Source organism: Astyanax mexicanus, chromosome 4, assembly GCF_023375975.1.
Source record: "Astyanax mexicanus isolate ESR-SI-001 chromosome 4, AstMex3_surface, whole genome shotgun sequence".
NCBI lineage: Eukaryota > Metazoa > Chordata > Actinopteri > Characiformes > Acestrorhamphidae > Astyanax > Astyanax mexicanus.
The window spans coordinates 33,641,257-33,661,027 of NC_064411.1; the positions used below are offsets into that span (position 1 = coordinate 33,641,257).

The window sequence follows — 19,771 nt, forward strand, 5'->3', positions numbered from 1 at the left end:
TTATTGGCGTTTTTGAAGTTTTGAAGAGATTTCTTTCTTTAAAACACTCTACAGAAGTTCTTGAAAGAGCTCTTCACTGTGAATGTTTTTTTGAAACCACACTTCAGGGTGGAGGTCTGTAAATATGCTCTCCAATAAGGAGATTTTTAAGAAAACACTTAAAAAAAAAAAAAAACACTCTTCATGGTGATATTTTTTAGAAAATGCTGTAAAGTGTGGTGGTTTCTTCTTAAAATTCTCCTCAGGGTGGAGGATTTAAAAACATTTCAAAGTAAGAGTATCACTATCTCTCTGGGTGGAGGATTTTACAACTCCCCAAGGTGAAAGTTCTTAAAACACTATCCATAGTGACAGTTTTTAAAAAATATCTTCAGAATATTTTTAAGGGTGAAAGTTTTCGAAAATGATCTTAGGGGTGGAGGTTTTTAAAAACATTCTCCAGGATGGAGGTTTTGAACATGCTTACTATAGTGAAGTTTTTCTGCAACACCCTTCACAATTTAACGTTTAAAAATGTTTTCTGGGCTGGAGGTTTTGAAAAATGCTCTCCACTGAAGAGTGTTTTTTTCTTATTATTCATTAGGGTGAAGTTTTTTAAAACTGCATTTTAGTGTGATCTGCGAAACCACTCTCTATGGTTTAAAAAAAAAACACTGTGTAAAGACAGATTGAGAATTGATTTTTAACTGTACCGAAACAAGGCAACACAATCAAGGTAATCTTATCCATTTTATGTGAGTATATAATCTACAGTTCCAAACAGCACCCCTGGCCAAATGGCACATTTTCTGGTGGTCTGAGTGTAAATTAAAGACCTTTTCATTAATTTACTGAATTGATTACATTAATACATTAAAACATTAATATAACATAGCATATCATTTCATTTATGCTAGTATTTCAAATGCCATATTTACCCAGGTTTTGCTTAATTGATGTCTAAGGTGTGTCTTTGTTTAGAATGGCACTTATTTACACTCAGAAAATCAGAAAATCACATACCATTTGAACAGTGGTGCAAATATGAGATACTGTATATCAGGATATAAAATATGATCAATTTGATTTATCAGGTGGTCATGTTTGTGATTCAACTTAATGCCCTTTAGTTCTAATAATGAGAAGAAATAAAGCAATATAAATGAGAACAAAATAATAACTATAATAATGTAGGGGTAGCTGACTAGTAAGTTACTCAAAATGCAAAGTAATGAGAAGCGAGAGAGAGAGAGAGAGAGAGAGAGAGATAGACAGACAGAGAGAGAGAAAGACAGATAGAGAGAGACAGACAGAGAATGAAAGCAGACTCTTTACCACCAAAGATGTCTAGTGGCGGAGCGGCCGCTGACTCTGTGGTTGTGGTGGGGGTGGTTGTGGTGGGGTCGGCAGGGGCGCTGGGGGCGGCAGCGGGGTCACTGGGGGCGATGCTCGGCTCTCCGTTAGCTGGGCTTTCTGCAGCAGTGCTGCCCTCTGCTGGCTTCATGGCAAAAAGGTCCAGCTCTGGAGCAACGTCCACACTCCCCTCAGAGGTAGCCCAGGGGTCTTTGGGGAGGAGGGTATGGAGGGGGAGAGATGGAGGGCAGATGGTGGGGTGTTTTAAACAACAAATGCTGCAAATAAAGAGGCTTTACTGAAATCGCTCGACTTCAGGAGAAACGGATATCAGGGAAAGAGAAATGAAGTGGATTTAAAAAGCTCATATTCTCAGTTTCTACAGCAAGAAAAGTCCAGCTTTTAAAAGATATGAGCTCTTTAAAACATGTACAGTCACACTCACTGATGTCTAACATTATTACTGCCACTGTAAACAAAGAAAGTTTCCTGTAAAAAAGAGAAATGTGTGTCTAATACATACTGAGGCATCAAGATATTTAAAGGCCTTCACACACTGAACACAGTTTATTCATGCTAATGTCACAAAACACATGATTATTGTATTAGAATGTGGCATTAGTGTGTTAAGTGTGAGTGTGTTAGTGTGTGATTAGTATACATTTGTGTGTTAGCGTGCAATTAGTATGTTGTGTGTTAGTGTGAAATTAATGTATGTTAGTGTGTCTGCGTGTGCATTAATAAGCAATTAGCATGGGTTTGTGTGTGTTAAGTGTGTTCTGGTATGTTTAGGGTGCAATAGTATAATAGTGAGTAATTAGTATGTTTAGTGTATGTTTAGTATGTAACTGGTGTGTGTGTGTCTGTGTTTAGTGTGCATTTGGCAAGTGTTGTGCCGTTGTGCGTTTGTGTCATTGTGTTTTGTTTTCATTTAGTGGGTCACTGTGTGTTCATTGTGGGTGTGTTGTGTGCGCCAATGTGTGTTAGTGTCCCATTTAGTGTAGGTTTGTGTGTGTTAGTGTGCTTCCATTGCATGTTTAGTGTGTGTTTTTGTCTTATGTCCAACACTGTGCAATCATTGTGTGTTAGTAAGTGTTTTGTTTGCATTATGTGCGTGCTATGTGCACCATGGTGCGTTTGTGTGCCATTGTGTGTTGTGTGTGTAAATGTTTACTATGTGCACAAATTGTGTTTGCGGGCTATTATGTGTTTAGTATGTGGTAATGTTTGTTATGTGCACCACTGTACATTTGTGTGGTTACATTGGTTGTTTATTGTGTTTTGTTTGCAGTAAGTACGTTATGTGAACCATTGTACATTTATGTGTCACTATTTGTTTAGTGTGTTTTGTGTGTGTTAGTGTTTATATGTGCCAGTGGGTGTTTAGTGTGTGTTTTGTTTGAATTAAGTACGCTATGTTAACCATAGTACATTTATGTGTCACTGTTTGTTTAGTGTGTGGTTTGTGTGTTAGTGTTTATATGTGCCATTGGGTTGTTTAGTGTGTGTTTTGTTTGCATTATGTGTGTTATATGCACCATTGTGCATTTATGTGTCACATTTTTTTGTGTGTGTTAGTGTTTGTTATGTTCATCAGTAAGTATCTGTGTGTTATTGTGTGTTAAGTGTGCATAAATGTGTGTTATGTACACCATTGCACATGTCATTGTTGGTTTAGTGTGGGATTGTGTGCATTAGTGTTTTTTTATTGTATGTTTAGTTTGTGTTTAGTGTGTGTTATTGTACTATATGTTATGTGCATTAGTTTGTTAAGAGTGCATTTAGAGTGTGATTAGTGTGCAATAGTAAATTTAGTGCAGGTTAGTGTGCATCATTGTGCGTTATGTGTGTGTTATGTGCACCACTATACATTTATGCGTGATTGTGTGTTTAGTGTGGGATTGCGTGCGTTAGTGTTCTTTCGGTGTTTAGTTTGTGTTTAGTGTGTTATTTTACTGTATGTTCTGTGCATTAGTGTGTTAAGTGTGCATTTAGAGTGTGATTAGTGTGCAATAGTAAAGTGCAGGTTAGTGTGCATCACAGTGTGTTTAGTGTGGGTTTTGTGTGCTCTGTGCTTTCAGTGTATGTTTAGTTTGTGTATAGTGTGTTAAGGTTAAGTGTTATTGTTATGTGCATCTGTTTGTTAAGTGTGCATTTAGAGTGTGATTAGTGTGTAATAGTAAACTTAGTGCAGGTTAGTGTGCATCATTGTATGTTTAGTGTTTGACTGTGTGCGTAAGAGTTCTTTCAGTGTATGTGTGTAGTTTGTGTTCAGTGTGTGTTATTGTACTTTATGTTCTGTGCATTAGTGTGTTAAGTGTGCATTTAGAGTGTGATTAGTGTGTAAAAATAGTTAAACTTAGTGCAGGTTAATGTGCATCATTGTGTGTTTAGTGTGGGTTTTGTGTGCTCTGTGCTTTCAGTGTATGTTTAGTTTGAGTTTAGTGTGTGTTAATGTATATTATGTGCGTTAGTTTGTTAAGAGTGCATTTAGAGAGTGATTAGTGTGCAATAATAAGTTTAGTGCAGGTTAGTGTGAGATTAGTGTGCACTGTAATTTGCACATTTTACAATTTACAGGTTTTCTGAACTTATTCTTTTCTATTTTATTTTTCATCGTATTTATTTGTTCTGTTTTCAGTTTGTGAAGGCCTTCACCCCAACACCATAACAATGTATATTACTTACACCAACACTACAACACTCTGACCAGCTTTGAGTTCCATTCACCCTCAGTAAAGAGCAGTCTGACTGAATACAGGTGGAGTTAAAGGTGGAGTTAAAGGTGGAGGGAGAAGAGAACAGGAGAGGGTCTGTCCTGATGGATCTTACTATAAGGAGGATAGTAAGAGGAGGTGGTGGGGGGAGCTGAGCGCAGCGCGAGCATCTTCAACTAGTGGAGCCATGTGATCAAAGCAAAAACCGCAGGAAGTGTACTGATGTAGAAACAACGTCCTATCATACACACACAAACACACTCGCACTCACACACACACACACAATAAGACTACTGTAACTACGTCTGATCACACCACAACCGTTCACACACACACACTTATCCCGGCGTTTGCACCCACCAGATCCGGCACATGCATCAGCAGCGGCTGCAGGAGCCCCGCCGTCAGCTGGCCCGTCGCCTGGGGAGGGGGCAAACGCGTCTGCAGCACCACACAGGCAAACAAAGAAACAAAGAAACAAACAAAACCAGCCAAAGAACAGAAAGAATAAAGAGGTGAGTGAGAGAAATAGAGAGAGAGAAAGAGAGAGAGAGAGAGTCAATGCACAAAATCAGAGCCTGAAAGTAAGCAGTAAAAGAAAAGATGCTTCATGCAGCTTAAATTTTACCCCAAATATAAAACACTGTGCAAAAGGTTGGCGAGAGTGTCTACCTGTAATTAACTCTATATAACATTAAAATAAACCAAAACTGGCATTAAGTCAGTGGTGAGTGACAGCGTCTCCCTGTAATTAACTCTATATAACATTAGAATACTAAACCCAAATATACTAAAAAGTCAGTGGTGAGTGAAAGTGTCTACCTGTAATTATCACTATATATCATTACAATAAACGCAAATAAACATAGTCAGTGATCAGTGAGTGAAAGTGTCTACCTGTAACTCTATATAACATTAACTCTATATAACATTAGAATAAACCCAAATAAACATAAAGTCAGTGGTCAGTGAGTGTCTACCTGTAATTAACTCTATATAACATTAGAATAAACCCATAAAGTCAGTGGTCAGTAAATGTGTTTATACCTGTAATTAACTCTATAGAACATTAGAATAAACAGAAATAAACATTAAATCAGTGCTCAGTGAGAGTGTCTACCTGTAATTAACTCTATATAAAATACAAATAAACCCAAATAAATGTAAAGTCAGTGGTCAGTAAGAGTGTCTACCTGTAATTAACTCTATATAACATAAAAATAAACCCAAATAAATATGAAGTCAGTGGTCAGTGAGAGTGTCTACCTGTAATTAACTCTAGATACCATAAAAATAAACCCAAATAAATATAAAGTCAGTGTAGTAAAGTGTGTAGTAAAGGCAAATAAACATAAAATCAGTGTTCAGAAAGAGTGTCTACTTGTCATTAACTCTACATAACATTAAAATAAACCAAAATAAACATACAGTCAGCAGTCAGAAAAAGTGTTCATATCTGTAATACACTCTATATGTTAGATAAAACCTAAATAAACATAAAGACAGTGGTCAATGAGTATTTATACCTGTAATTAACTCTATATAACATTAAAACAAATCTTTTTTTTAGTTTTACACTGGAGCTATAAGGATAATATAAAGCTAACTACATACTGGAAAATTAGCTCAAATTACTGCTAATGTAGCTAAACCGATTAGCATTATTAAAACTGCATAACTTCGAGGACTGTAAGACAACTTATACAAAAAGTAGACAATTATTAGGTTTCAGAACATCTGCTAGTGTTAGCTTTTAGCTACATTCTTTAAGCTAACATATGTTTAATTCCTTTTTCTAGATACTTATACTCATACAATGTCAGAAACGACACAAGCATTTCTATTACAGATTCACACAGTTTGAGGTTTGCAGCGAGTGCTAACATGCTAGCTACAGTACTTAGCCATGGTGAAACATACTAGCCTTGTTAGACAAAAGGTTAGCAGTTAGCATAACATTAGCCTTTTAGCTCCAGTGTAAAACTAAAAAAAGCTAACATCAGACACCAAACCTGCCCAGTCTATATTTGGGGTAAGTAGGAAATTGTTTAAATCAGATGTAATATTTTCTTTCAGGCTTGCATAGACCTTCATATCCAGTGTCTCCAACCACAGAGCAGCAGCCTGAACACTGTCCTGTCTGTGTGACACCTGAGAAAAGCAAAGCTCTGAAAACAGACAGACCAGTCCAAAGTGTGAGCGTCTTTGTCTGTCTGTCTGTCTGTTTTCAGCAGCAGGCTAAAGCTGTTAGCGTGTCCGTGCTCCACAAAGCACAGAATGATTCAGTCACTTGTTGATTAAACAGCACAGATTTAATCAACCAGCTGCTGCGCTACAGAAGAGCTGCGTTTGGAGAATAACGGAGGCTGTAAAGAAAAAAATCAATACACAATTAGCCTATTAACTACATTTTCAGTTACTAGATAAAGAGTAGCAGGCAAATGTTTGGACACACCTGAAATACCTTAAATGTGTGTCCTTCATAATGTGAAGATATTTTTTAAAATAATTGTTCATGTGTAAATGCCTCAAATCTCTAAAAAAATCGAATTCTGCGTCCATATTGATGGAAATATCATTATTATAAACAGGAACAGGAGCCATAAAACCATATTTCACACTGTTGTTATGGTTATATAGTAGCGATTAATCTGTAGTTTACATAATTCCTGAGCTGAATTGCGCCCCAATTTTTTTTGTTGATTTATCTTTTTATATACAATACCAGTCAAAGGTTTGGACAGACCTTAAATTCAGTGTTATTTACTTTCTAAAAATGTTTAATTGTAGATTAAAGTCACTCAAACTAAGAAGAACTATATTTTGTATTTTATTAATAATAAAATAAAACCTCTTGCTTGGATGACAGTTTTGCACATCTTGGCTGGATTTTTTTATTCAGCTTTATGAGTCACCTGGAATGTTTAGCTTTCAGTGAACAGCTGTGCTGTCAAGAGTTGATTACTTGATGTTCTTCATTTCTTGTCCTCTTAATGTGTTTGAGAGCATCAGTTGTAAAGTTGTGAAGAGGTAGTGTTGGTATACAGTGAATAGCTCTATTTAAGTAATGTTCTAATCCATATTATGGCAGGAACTACTTAATTAAGAAAATAAAAAAAATGAAGAGTTTAAGAAACAAAGGTCAGTCAATTCGAAAAATGTCAAGTGTAGTTGCAAAGATAATCAAAAATGTTTTGATGAAACTGGCTCTCATCAGGGCCGCTCCAGGAAAGGAAGATCAAAAGTTTCCTCTGTTGCACAGGATAAGTTAATCAGAGAGACCGGCCTTATAAAACAGCTTTACCCAAATTAAGCCCAGCTAAATGTGTTCTTTCCTAGTCTAAAAAAAAAATAATAAAAAAAATTAATGAGAAGGTGTGTCCAAACATTTGACTGGTACTGCATAAAATGCATTTTTAAAGCAATTGCATTGCAATTACCGGTATGTCTATTTTTTTTGCATTGTGAAAATAATAGCACCATATTTGTAGGAAATCACTATCTGCAAAGTCAATGTTACATTAACTGACAGACTCCCATGCTGCCAGGTATCACTAATGTTGAGTACATGTTGAGGATGATGTGGCAACTTGTTAATTCGTCAGATAAATATACTTTTACTGTTTCTGAACTTAGTTAACATTATCTACAGAATAAGTATATTTGTCCACAAGTGATAAAAGTTGTAGGTGTGTCCAAACTTTTGACTGTTACAGATGTCATGAGGCCAGGTTTTTCAGGACAAAAAGTATAACTTTTATCCTATCTCAGCCTATCTAGCCTGAGTTGTGGGAGGTTTTCTCATGATCTGATTGGATGGCAGGGGCCATTAATCTGGAACAGCCTTAAGCCTATTAGATCCATTCATGACGAGAGTTTAGCCCGCCTCTATGCCTAACTGACCTCCGAACAGGTCCATGTCTGAGATGGAGGTGGGTGGGGCAGGCGTGGACAGCGAGGCTGGAGCTGCAGGGGCAGCAGTGCTAGCGTTAGCATTAGCCGCAGGTTCCGTTGCAGCCGCAGCAGCGCCTGCTTCTGCAGACTTAGCCGGAGCAGCAGCGTCAGTTTCAGATGGCTGAGCTGCAGCAGGAGCTGAAAAAGAGTCTAGAGGGAGTGAAAGAGAGAGAAAGAGGTGGGAAACAAGTGGAAGGAAAATAAAAGGAAAAAGAGAAGAAGGGGAATGAAAACAGTAGAAGTCAGAAGAAAATAAAGGAGGAGAAAATAGTTGAGAATAAATAAAAAAAGCATAAGTGAAGAGAAGATAAGAAAAAAAATTAAAAAGAAAATTGCAAAATGAGAAAACCAAGAGATAAAAAATAACTTATGAGAATGAGAATGAAGAATAAAAAAATGAAGAAAAATAGAGAAGAAAAGAATGGACAAGAAAAAAAACAAGTGGGAAGAGAAGAGAGCAGACGAGAAGAGAAAAGAAAAATTAGGTGATGGGTAAAGAAAAATGGAAGAGATGAGAGAGAAAAGAGATGAGAAGACAGGTGAAAAAGAGAAGATAAGTAAAATGAGCAAAGATAAGAGAAGGGAACAAAAAAGAAAAAGAAAGGAATGAGGAGAAGGAGATGATAAAATAAGACAAAGAGAAGAATAGAAAGGAGATATAAAGGAGTAAAAGTAAAAAGAGTAAAAGAAATGGGAGAGGATACAAGAAGAAAGGAAAAGAAAAAGAATAAATAATACGAGAGGATAAGAAAAGTAAAAACAAAAAATGTGAAGAGAATAAAGGACATAGGAAAGAAGGGGAGAAAAAAAGAAAGACATGGGAGAAGATAAAAGAAGGGGTGATAAGAAAGGAGAAGAGTTTGGTGAGAATCTTTTTTTATCTGGGCAGAACAGACAGAAAGGCCACAGTCTGCAACTGTCTACCTATAAAGTGCACCTATATCTGATTGGTGTTTCTACTCACCCTCACCCAGAAGATCTGAGCAAACAGCAGAGAAGAAGCCAAACACAGAGGAACCAGAGGTGAAGTGGTCAGGGATGAAGAGATTGAGAAAAAGAAAGAAAGAGAAAGAGACAGATATGTGACATGAATATAGACACACTTGCATGTAAATGTATTCCCGCATAAAAAACACTGAGTCTCTTTTATTCATCCTGCTGCAGGGTGGGGTATTAGTGTGGGAGCTCAACTGTGACAGTCAAACTGAGTGTGTATGTGTGTTCTGTGAGAAGAAGTGAGAGTGTGATGTGCAGAAAGTAGCGTTAGAGGAAAACAGAGAGAGAGAGAGAGAGCTCAGATCTTTAAAAGAAGAAGAAGGAGAAACTAGTCATACCTCCCCATGATGCCGTAGGAGCTGCTAAGGCGCCTCCACTGGGAGCCAGCAAATCAAAATCCACCAAATCATTAAACCCACTGCTGCAGAGAGAGAGAGAGAGAAAGAGAGAAAGGGAGAAAAGAGAGAGAAAGAAAAATTATTGTGTGAACACTAGTACTGCAGTGATGGAGAAGTCATTCTGATGGAAATAATCAGAGTGATGGACTGGCTGAATGATGGTGGACTGTGACGGGTGCTGGAGGAGTAGAGTGAATGAAGGTGGAGTTTTGAGATAAGGTAATGGAGTCAAAGTGAGGAAATGAGAAAAGTGCAGTGATAGAAGTGTACAGAGAAAGTGATGGAGGAGTAAAAAAGTGAGAGAGGAAAGCAGTGATGGAAGTGTAGAGAGAGTGATGGAGAAGTAAAGTGTAGAAAGAGTGATAAAGGAGTAGAGTAAAAAAGTGAGAGGAAAGCAGTGATGGAAGTGTAGAGAGTGTGATGGAGGAGTAAAGTGTAAAGAGAGTGATGGAGGAGTATTGTAAAAACAAGTGAGATAAGAAAGCATTGATGGAGATGTAGAGAGAGTGATGGATGTGTAGAGTAAAAAAAAGTGAGAGAGTAAAGCAGTGATGGAAGTGTAGGGAGAATAATGGAGAAGCAGAGTACAGAAGTGAGGGAGGAGTGTTATGATGGAGTAATGGAGGAGTAGAGTGAAGGATGAATGGAGTGTGTAGGAGTAATGGAGGAGTGCAGTAAAGGAAGTGTAGAGAGTGTGATGGAGGAGTAGAGTAAAAAAAGTGAGAGAGGAAAGCAGTGATGGGAGTATAGAGAGCATGATGGAGGAGTAAATTGTAGAGAGAGTGATGAAAGAGTAAAGTAAAAAAAAGTGAGAGAGGAAAGCAGTGATGGAGGTGTAGAGAGAGTGATGGAGGAGTAAATTGTAGAGAGAGTAATAAAGGAGTAGAGTAAAAAGGTAAGATAGAAAAACAGTGATGAAAGTGTAGAGAGAGTGATGGAAGAGTAAAGTAAAACAGTGAGAGATGAAAGCAGTAATGGAAAAGTAGAGTAAAAAAGTGAGAGATGAAAGCAGTGATGGAAAAGTAGAGCAAAAAAGTGAGAGATGAAAGCAGTAATGGAAAAGTAGAGTAAAAAAGTGAGAGATGAAAGCAGTGATGGAAAAGTAGAGCAAAAAAGTGAGAGATGAAAGCAGTGATGGAAGAGTAGAGTAAAACAGTGAGAGATGAAAGCAGTGATGGAAAAGTAGAGTAAAAAAGTGAGAGATGAAAGCAGTGATGGAAGAGTAGAGTAAAACAGTGAGAGATGAAAGCAGTGATGGAAAAGTAGAGTAAAAAAGTGAGAGATGAAAGCAGTGATGGAAGAGTAGAGTAAAAAAGTGAGAGATGAAAGCAGTGATGGAAGAGTACAGTAAAAAAGTGAGAGATGAAAGCAGTGATGGAAGAGTACAGTAAAAAAGTGAGAGAGGAAAGCAGTGATGGAAGAGTAGAGTAAAAAAGTGAGAGATGAAAGCAGTGATTAAAAGTGTTGAGAGAGTGATGGAAGAGTAGAGTACAGAAGTGAGGGAGGAGTGTTGTGATGGAGTAATGGAGGAGTAGAGTGATGGATTAATGGAAATTGTAGGAGTAATAGAGGAGTGCAGTGATAGAGTGGAGCACAGTAGTGAGGGAGTTGAGTGAAGGTGAAGTGTTGTGAGGAAGTGATGGAATACTGAGTAATGAAGTGATGGAGGAGTGATGCAGGGTGGGAGTAACAGTGATGAAGTGGTAGAGTCTAGTATTAGAAATGAAGTGATGGAGGAGTGATGCAGGGTGGGAATAACAGTGATGAAGTGGTAGAGTCTAGTATTAGAAATGAAGTGATGGAGGTGTAGGGGAAAGAGATAAAGAATGAGAACAGAATGAGATGAGAATTTACTTTTTAAAGTTTCTTTTGACTAGCTACATATAATGTGATGGAGAAGCAGAGCACAGAAATGGAATAGAAGAGTAGAGTGATAGAGTGATGTAGTAGAGTGATAGAGTGATGGTGGAGTGCAGTGCAGTCTCACTTTGCTGCTGCTGCTGTGGCTGCAGGTGGTGCTGCTTTAGGCTCGGCTGCAGGAGCCTGTGGGGCAGCAGCTGCTGCACTGACCGGTGCAGAAACAGCCTCGGCGCTCTTCACAGGAGTTCCTGCAGGAGTCCCGTTACTGGCTGCAGACACTTTCTACAAACACACACACACATATTCATTTAAATTTACTGAAATATTACATGGAACACCGTTTTCTTATTAATATACACTGATATGCCAAAAATCATGGAACAGGGATTAGTATCGTTCCCTAATTTGTTTGACATGTTACAAAGAAGATCCAAGACGCTGCACTGATGTCAGTTCTGTCACTGCCTGTATGCCTGCCACGGACTCTAGTGCTCTGATAAACACTCCATTTCCCAAGATGCACCTGTGCTCAACCTCCTGGACTTGCCGGATTACGTGGTCGGGTTCGCTTTGCTTCAGAGATTGCTTACACCTGAACGTGAGTATATAAATAGCCTCTGCTTTCACTCCATGATTCTATTTTTTTTTTGCCTAACCCTTTGTTATATTGTTAGCTGTTTTGTTACTGACCAATTTTTGTTATTGACCCTGCCTGTCCCTGACTACTCTTATAAGCCTAATCCCTTATTAATAAAGTGTTTGTTTGGTCTGCACTACTTCTAAAAAAAAAAATGAAATGATCCGTCCATATGGCACCCACGATCCACAGTCAAGCCTCACTCTAACTCACCTAAATAATTCACCTTACCTTGTCATGAGCACACTGGCCACTCACAAGATTACACCTCACAACTGTTACAGCTGTGGACATTCTCAAGCTGTCCCATTAGGTAACATTTCGTGATAGATTTAAATTTTACTATCCCAGGACTTTTAGCATGTCAGGAGTACATATTCATTTTATATTTGAATTAGATTTAATTACTTACCTTAGTCGGTGACCTAAAAGTAAAACAGATAAAACAATTGTAAGTGGACAAATCAATTGTCATAATCAATAAGCATAAACACAAACATAATTAAAGAAAGGATTCAGCTATAAAGAAAATGCAGCTCAATAGCAAGCAGAAAGTCCAGGCATTAATCTGTTTACAACATAAATACCACCATATCAATACACCTCCACCCCCTCTGCCCAACACAAATGACTAATTCATTAGCAATCATCTGAAATCGTATGCAAAGATTTCCCTCATAAACAATGACAATGCATTAAACACTTTTTTTGTTGGCATGCACAGCTACAGGGGGTTACAGGACAAACGCTGAAAGATGCTGATATGAACGCTTCAGAACGGCAGAATTCATATCAGACACCAAAATATAGCAAACTTAACTAAATCCATTGGTCAACTTTGACCCTGTTTACACCTGCTCACTTTATGGGTCTTTAGGATCAGAATTATACCTGGATAAGGTTAAGCCACATAAAAAAAATCAAGTGTACACACTTGCAAGACAAATTTAAAACTATTGAAAATCTGATTTAATCTGATTTTTCAAAGGTGGTCTGAGAAACATTTAAGATAGGAATGAAACAATTAGATTATTTGGTTTAAAATATTTAACCAAGAATGACAGGAAAGCAGAGAAAAGACCATATTGTCATAGGTATGTTTCTTCTAGGATTTCTTTTACCACCGGTTTCACTTTAACAACTGGATTGCAAGAGACAAAACAGAGCCAAAAAGATATTAGAGTTGGCTAAAACAGACAAGTGAGTTCCTTATAGTCACAGGGCAGTGAGAAGACTGAGCCAACAAAGCAACGTCATCTATGTCATCAATGCATCAAGTAATACAGCTCAGAAAAACTGCAGTTGCAGTTTGCTAAACCCTCAGCTATTCAATAATTTTGCAGGGTTTGGTTGTAAATGCATTTTCCTGCCAAGTTTAAACGTATGTGGTTTAAATCTTATTAAGATACAGTCCGGCTACACATAAAGTGACAAGGTGTAAACAGGGATTACTAAACAGGTTAATTCTTATCTAGCACAAAGGTAACTTTTAAACTATTACACACTAGACCAAAAACGAAATTCACATCAATTCTATAGATCTTCAGCATACTGAACTTCATTCTTCTGGACCTAAACCTGAAGTCCAAGAATAAATCCATAGAATTGAAAAGTGAAAGTCACAACAAAGATTAAAAACAAAAAACAGGAGTCCTCAAACACAGTCATTCCTATGATAATACTATTTAATACTTACTCATCACTGTCAACAAAACACAGGGGAGGGAGAATGTTATCCATTAGCATTTTAGTATAAATGATTGGCAATCAATAATAAAGTGGTAATAAAGTATTTTAGTGGGACAGTGGAGGTATACTAAAGAGACCCAACTATTCAGATTATCTATAGCCAGAAACATAATATCAAAAGTACTCAGTGCCACTGAACTAAATGTTTCCCAACATCACTAATCCCTAGAATACTCCAATAATGAACTCAACCTCACTCAGCACCACTAAACCCAACAACATCCAGAAACTCTACTCCTAAGAGTATTCAGCACCACTAAACCCAACCACAAACAACAACCCTACTTCTAAAAGTACTCAGCACCACCAAACCCAACCACATTCATCAACTCTACCTTCAAGGGTACTACATAACACCAAACCCAACCACATTCAGCAAGTCTCCTCCCAAAAGTAATCAGCACCACCAAACCCAACTACATTCATCAACTCTACTCCCAAAAGTACTCAGCACCACCGAACCAAACCACATCCAGCAACTCTACTTCCAAAAGTACTACTTGCCACTAAACCCAACCACATACATAAATTCTACTTCCAAGAGTACTACTCACCACCAAAACCCAACCACATCCATAAACTCTACCCCCAAGAGTACTTAGCACCACTAAACTCAACCACATCCAGCAACTCTACTTGCAAGAGTACTTAGCACCACTAAACCCAACCACATCCAGCAACTTAACTTCCAATAGTATTAAGCAAACCTAAACTCAACCACATCCAGCAACTACACTTTCTTGAGAATACTGCACACAGCTAAACCCAACCACATTCAGCAACTATGATTCCAAGAGTACTGAGCACCACCAAACCCAACCATGTCCAACAACTCTACTTCCAAGAGTAACCAACACCACTAAACCCAAGCACATCCATAAACTCTACTTCCAAGAGTACTGCACACACCTAACCCAACCATATCCAACGAATATACTCGCAAGAGTACTGCACACACCTAGCCCAAGCATATCCAACTACACATCACCAAACCCAACCACATCTAGCACCTCACTTTCCAAGAGTACTACACACACCTAAACCCAACCACATCTATCAACTCTACTTTTAAGCATACTCAGCACTACTAAACCCAACCACATCCAGCAACTCTCCTACCAAGAGTACTACTTACCACTAAACCCAACCACATTCAGCAACTATGATTCCAAGAGTATTAAGCACTACTGAACCCAACCATATCCAACAACTCTACTACCATAACAGTACTACGCACCACCAAACCCAACCACATCTAGCACCTCAATTTCCAAGACTACTACACACACTTAAACCTAACCATGTCCAACAACTATACTTCTAAGAGTACTCAACACCACTAAATGCAATCACATGCAGCAACTATACTCACAGAGGTAAACACAGCACAATTAAACCCAACCTCACCCAGCAACTTTGATTCCAAGAGTACTAAGCACCACTGAACCTAACCACATTCAGTAACTCTACTTCCAACAGTTCTAAGCACACCTAAACCCAACCACACCTAGAAACCCAAAAGTACCAAGGACATTTAATGCTAAAACTTCTCAGCACCACTTATCCAACTGGACACACATCCCCAAAACCCATAACAACAATACTCAACTGTCCTCAACCCAAAACTTTTAAACCCAGCACTACCCCAGTAGTAAGAATCTAGAGCCAATTCATATACATAGACATGACATTTCTCACCCTCTTTTTCCCTCCAGAGTGTTCAGATGTGTTTCCAGAGACTCCAGCAAACTCTCAGGTGCCTACAAATATACAACATATAGTCATGTTAACACATCAAGATAAATCCACACAGCTCAGAAACCCTGCTAGTGTAAAGAACAAAGCAAACAAAGCAGTATTGTTTTTAATAGTGAACTGTAGAATATCAGACTAAGATAACATGAGGAAAGCATATGCCATCCCAAAAGTTCTGTGCTTCTTCATTGTGCTCCTGAATTCCACTGCAATACATTTTCCTGCACTAATACCTTTATTGTATACCCAACGGCTTAACTGAGACAATAGAGTTAGAGCTGGAAGACACCAAAATGTGCAGAATTTTGCCTTTCATTTAGGTCTATTTTTAAAAATCTCAGACAGTCTGCTGAATGCTGCCCATGCTTCAGTTCAGCATCCCACGATGCACTGCAGCATGCTTGGTCATGCATTCAGGCACATCAGAGCTAAAATGCGTCTCATTAACTGAATAAATCACAGGACCACAAGTAAATACATGCCATGCAGTTCCAGCTGTAAGTACATAAGAACACAGGAATTAGCAAAACAAGGTTCTTATCACCCAGTACAATGGTATCACGTTAGGGTATAGGTTTAGGGTTAGGTGTAAAGTTACATCTAAAAGAGAATAAATTACATTTAACTAAAAAATCAGTTGCTTTTAAGAAATATTGAGTTCATCTGTGAGGCTTCAACAATGGACCATCCAAAGAAAGTGTTATCCACAAAATAAATCTGACAACATCAAAAGGATTCCAAGTAGGGATGTCCCAATCTGATCCAGTGACTCAGAACTGCAGCTGTTCAGGCACATTATAATAGACTGGTTTCAGCTATTTTTATTCCAACCATAAAAGACCAAGACCATAAAAGTTCAAATACTGAGGATGTACTGAAGATGCACACATGCATGTCTTCCACTAGCAAAGCCTAGACACTGACCGAACCCCAATTTAATCGGTTCACCAACTCACAGCATTATAGCATGCTTTCAGGGCAAGCCAACAAACCAACCCAACATATTAAGGAAACAATCCCTGACCCTGTTTGCAGAGCTTCCACAACCTCAAAACCACTTACGATTCACTGTACTGGAGAATATGGTTAAAACTCTAGTACATTTTTATTTCAAAATAATTTTTGGATAATACTTTTGTGGTGTTTTGTGACCAAATGGAGGTATTTGATGGTATTTCCTTGTGAGACTATTGGATGCTGTAACCAAAACTCTTGCAATATGTTGGCAGAAATTAAACGCATGTGTGGTTGTCTAATCACATCTGGTTCTCTCAAGTCTCCCAAGCAACCCAGCACTGAACTTGTAATGTAATGTAATGGATACCAGTGACACAATATCTACATTTAAGGGTTATAATGGTTGTGGAAACCCCACTGTTGATGCAAACACTGGGCCTGAAGCAGCTAATCTAAGCCACATCTTCTCCTGCAAGCGCTGATTCTCTGCCCCGTTACACTCCAGGTGCATCCACTATCATTAGGGAAGAGAGAGCTGTTGTGCAGTTCTGTTTTTCACTAGCACTATCTGCCTTTCTCTCCCTCTCGTCACGACTGCGTTTCCCCGAAAAAAGCTGTGTGCACTACACTCTACTCACACTCTCAGCCTGTGTGATCAATCTGCACCTCTGCAACAAGAACACAGGGCATATTATCAAACCGTCAAGCGGCAAAGCGGCCGCTGCCGTTGGTTGAATGGGACGGAATGGATCTATGAATACGGACCCTCTCAGTAGTGCAAAGTTTGAAATGGTGACTGGACCCTGCCCCAGTACGGTGTGAAAAGGAATATGGATGTAGTTAAACATGATAACGAGTACAAACTTTTGTCAAATAGCCCACCTCCATTTACTCAGAATTTCAGAAATACAACGCTTTTAGCAGACTTTTCCAACAGGCTTACAGTGCTAGCGATAGAGTTGCCCACACAAAGAAATCATTTTTACACTTTTAACAAACTCAGAGTACCTCCACACTTCATTGGTAGAATTCTGAAGACCCTGCCATTAAAAATGAGGCACTGAGAACTTTGAATGTGCACAGATAGTTTATTAAAAAACACTGTTTATACAAACAGTAACTAGAGGTAGTTCTCTGGACGCCACCATCTTGAAATGAAATCACAATAATTAAATTGACGAGAACAAACTAATAGGTAGGATATGGAAACAGATTTAAAAATAAATTATTTGAAAACGTGGCACCTAGAGAACTACTTAAAGGCACTAAATGAAGGGTCCTCAGAATTTTAGCAATAAAATGTGAAGTTATGCCCCTATCACTCGCATTGTAAGCCTGCTGGGAGCATCGGCTAAAAGCACTGTATTTCAGAATGCTGAGGGTGAATGGAGATATGCTTTTTGACAAAAGTTTGTACTTGTTATCATGTTTCGCTAAACCCCAAGTCCAATTTCTCCTTTAAGTTATCATCACATGTTGCTGGCTGTTTGTAAGACTATCCTAGCTAGCACACATAAATACAACTAGAAACAGAATCAAACTAGAATCAAAAACACTGTTTAGCATACTTATTATACTTATTGCAATGAACTATTCCCAATATATGCTGCACATTGCAATTAAGCCCTGGTCAAGCTAGCCCACAGAAACACACCTAAAACCCATATCTAGTGATATAAAAATTAAAATACTGTGACTAAATGCTAATTATCCAATGCCAAATGTTGAAATTTACAAGCTTAGCCAAGCTATTACACACAAACATAACAGAAACGTTAGCTAGCTAGCTACATAAAAACATATTATGACTAATGCTGCATTCAATTTTAACTCAGATATCAGGATTTTTCTATTTTCATGTAGGAAATATTAAATGGAATGATTTAACAATTCAGATTTTGCACATTGACAGTAGTTACTGCAGTAGTAATATACAGTTTATATCACTGCTATCTATTTAATGTCTCATTAAATTAGTTGTACAAATTTAGCATTTGTACTGTTATTAACAGTATTAATAACAATGCTAACCTGGGATATACAGTGTATACCGTATTTTTGGCACTATAAGGCACACTTAAAATCCTTTAATTTCCTCAAAAATCGCCAGTGTTCCTTTTAATCCAGTGCGCCTTATGTATGAATTTTACCAGTCAGGTATTAAGGAACAGTAAAGCTTCTCTGCTGTAGTACAGCTTTATACCGGAGTTTCAGTGAAGTTCTCCAACACAGAGGCTGGAGTAGTTTTAGCTAAGCGCAGCACCAGCTCTTTCACCGTTCAGAGATCAGTATATCGGACTGTAGTCTGCATGCTTACATTGTTAAAACAAGCTACATGAGACGAACTGCTAACTGAAACGCACCCTGGCTTACTGGAACACTCAGGATTATTCCGTGTAGCGCTGTCGGGCAGCATTTAATAGCGCTAACCACTGCTAGCTGTGAAAATATTCTGTAATTTTTGTAAAATACTGAAAATCTAAGCTTACCTGTTAAATAAACGGAAGTGCTCAAATAGTTTTCAGGACAGAAATCTGTGTAGATTAATATCCAGCGCTTAGCTGACTTAGAAATATATATATATATATATTTTTTTTAAGAATTACAGTTTAGTTTACCTGCTAAAAAGGAAAACATGGAGAAACCCTTGTTAATAATACAGTGCACCTTATAGTACATGAAATGCGGTACATAAGCAATGGCTGTTATAAATTATCTGGATGTTTAACTAGAACACCATTAACTTGGGTGTGATGTCAGTCCCAGCTCCAACATCTGACCTCTGAGGTAAATGGAACACAGCATTAGTTACCTATTGTAATCCATGTCTTATGATATAAATACGAGTAAACTGTGACTTAACATGCATCAATTGCCAATTGTTGCATTAAGAAGGTTAGCTTAGCTATTTTATAAAAACATAACAAAACATTTAGTATAGCTGGCATTACATATCTGAAACCACAACCAACATAGTTTTGCTGATTAGCTCATTAAAAGCTAGTTTCTCACCAAACTGAAATATATTTTTATATTAAGCTTATATACACTGACACAACAAGAAACCACCTTCCTTTCTTGTGCCAAAATGTGTGGTAATCATACACAAATTTCTTAACTATCACTTTTTAAGTATCAGTATGCCCATTTTCTACTGGCTGTATAATGTGGAATATAATCTACTTCTCTGCCCACTTCCAACATATATGAACAGGATGATCAGAAAACTGTTTCTGGTGAATGGATGCTTGTGTTTGGTCTAATTGTCCAACGGGCTCTACGATCCCTGAAAGCTGACAAAAAAAAAAGAGTTTCTGAGATTTGTAGGCTGAGAACCCACTACACATGCAACACCACGTTAAAGAACACCACAACACTGACATGCTATGTTAGTATTTAGATGGAGAAAATGGCAA

General features: G+C 38.0%; 1 protein-coding gene across 6 annotated transcripts in view; it reads right to left on the reverse strand.

Annotated features, from left to right (window-relative positions):
* snap91a (synaptosome associated protein 91a) overlaps positions 1-19,771 on the reverse strand; it is a 70,307-nt gene that overhangs the window by 18,581 nt on the left and 31,955 nt on the right. For 3 of the 6 annotated variants that reach the window (XM_049478445.1, XM_049478443.1, XM_022679198.2), the window contains exons 9-16: positions 15,342-15,403; positions 12,307-12,319; positions 11,385-11,539; positions 9,338-9,420; positions 8,968-8,982; positions 7,953-8,153; positions 4,410-4,490; positions 1,315-1,542 (exon numbers count right to left, since the gene is read on the reverse strand). In XM_049478445.1, the coding sequence (XP_049334402.1) occupies positions 1,315-1,542; positions 4,410-4,490; positions 7,953-8,153; positions 8,968-8,982; positions 9,338-9,420; positions 11,385-11,539; positions 12,307-12,319; positions 15,342-15,403 (838 nt within the window). The remainder of the gene's footprint in view (positions 1-1,314; positions 1,543-4,409; positions 4,491-7,952; positions 8,154-8,967; positions 8,983-9,337; positions 9,421-11,384; positions 11,540-12,306; positions 12,320-15,341; positions 15,404-19,771) is intronic. The other 3 variants (XM_049478442.1, XM_049478444.1, XM_049478446.1) reach the window with 3 other exon arrangements.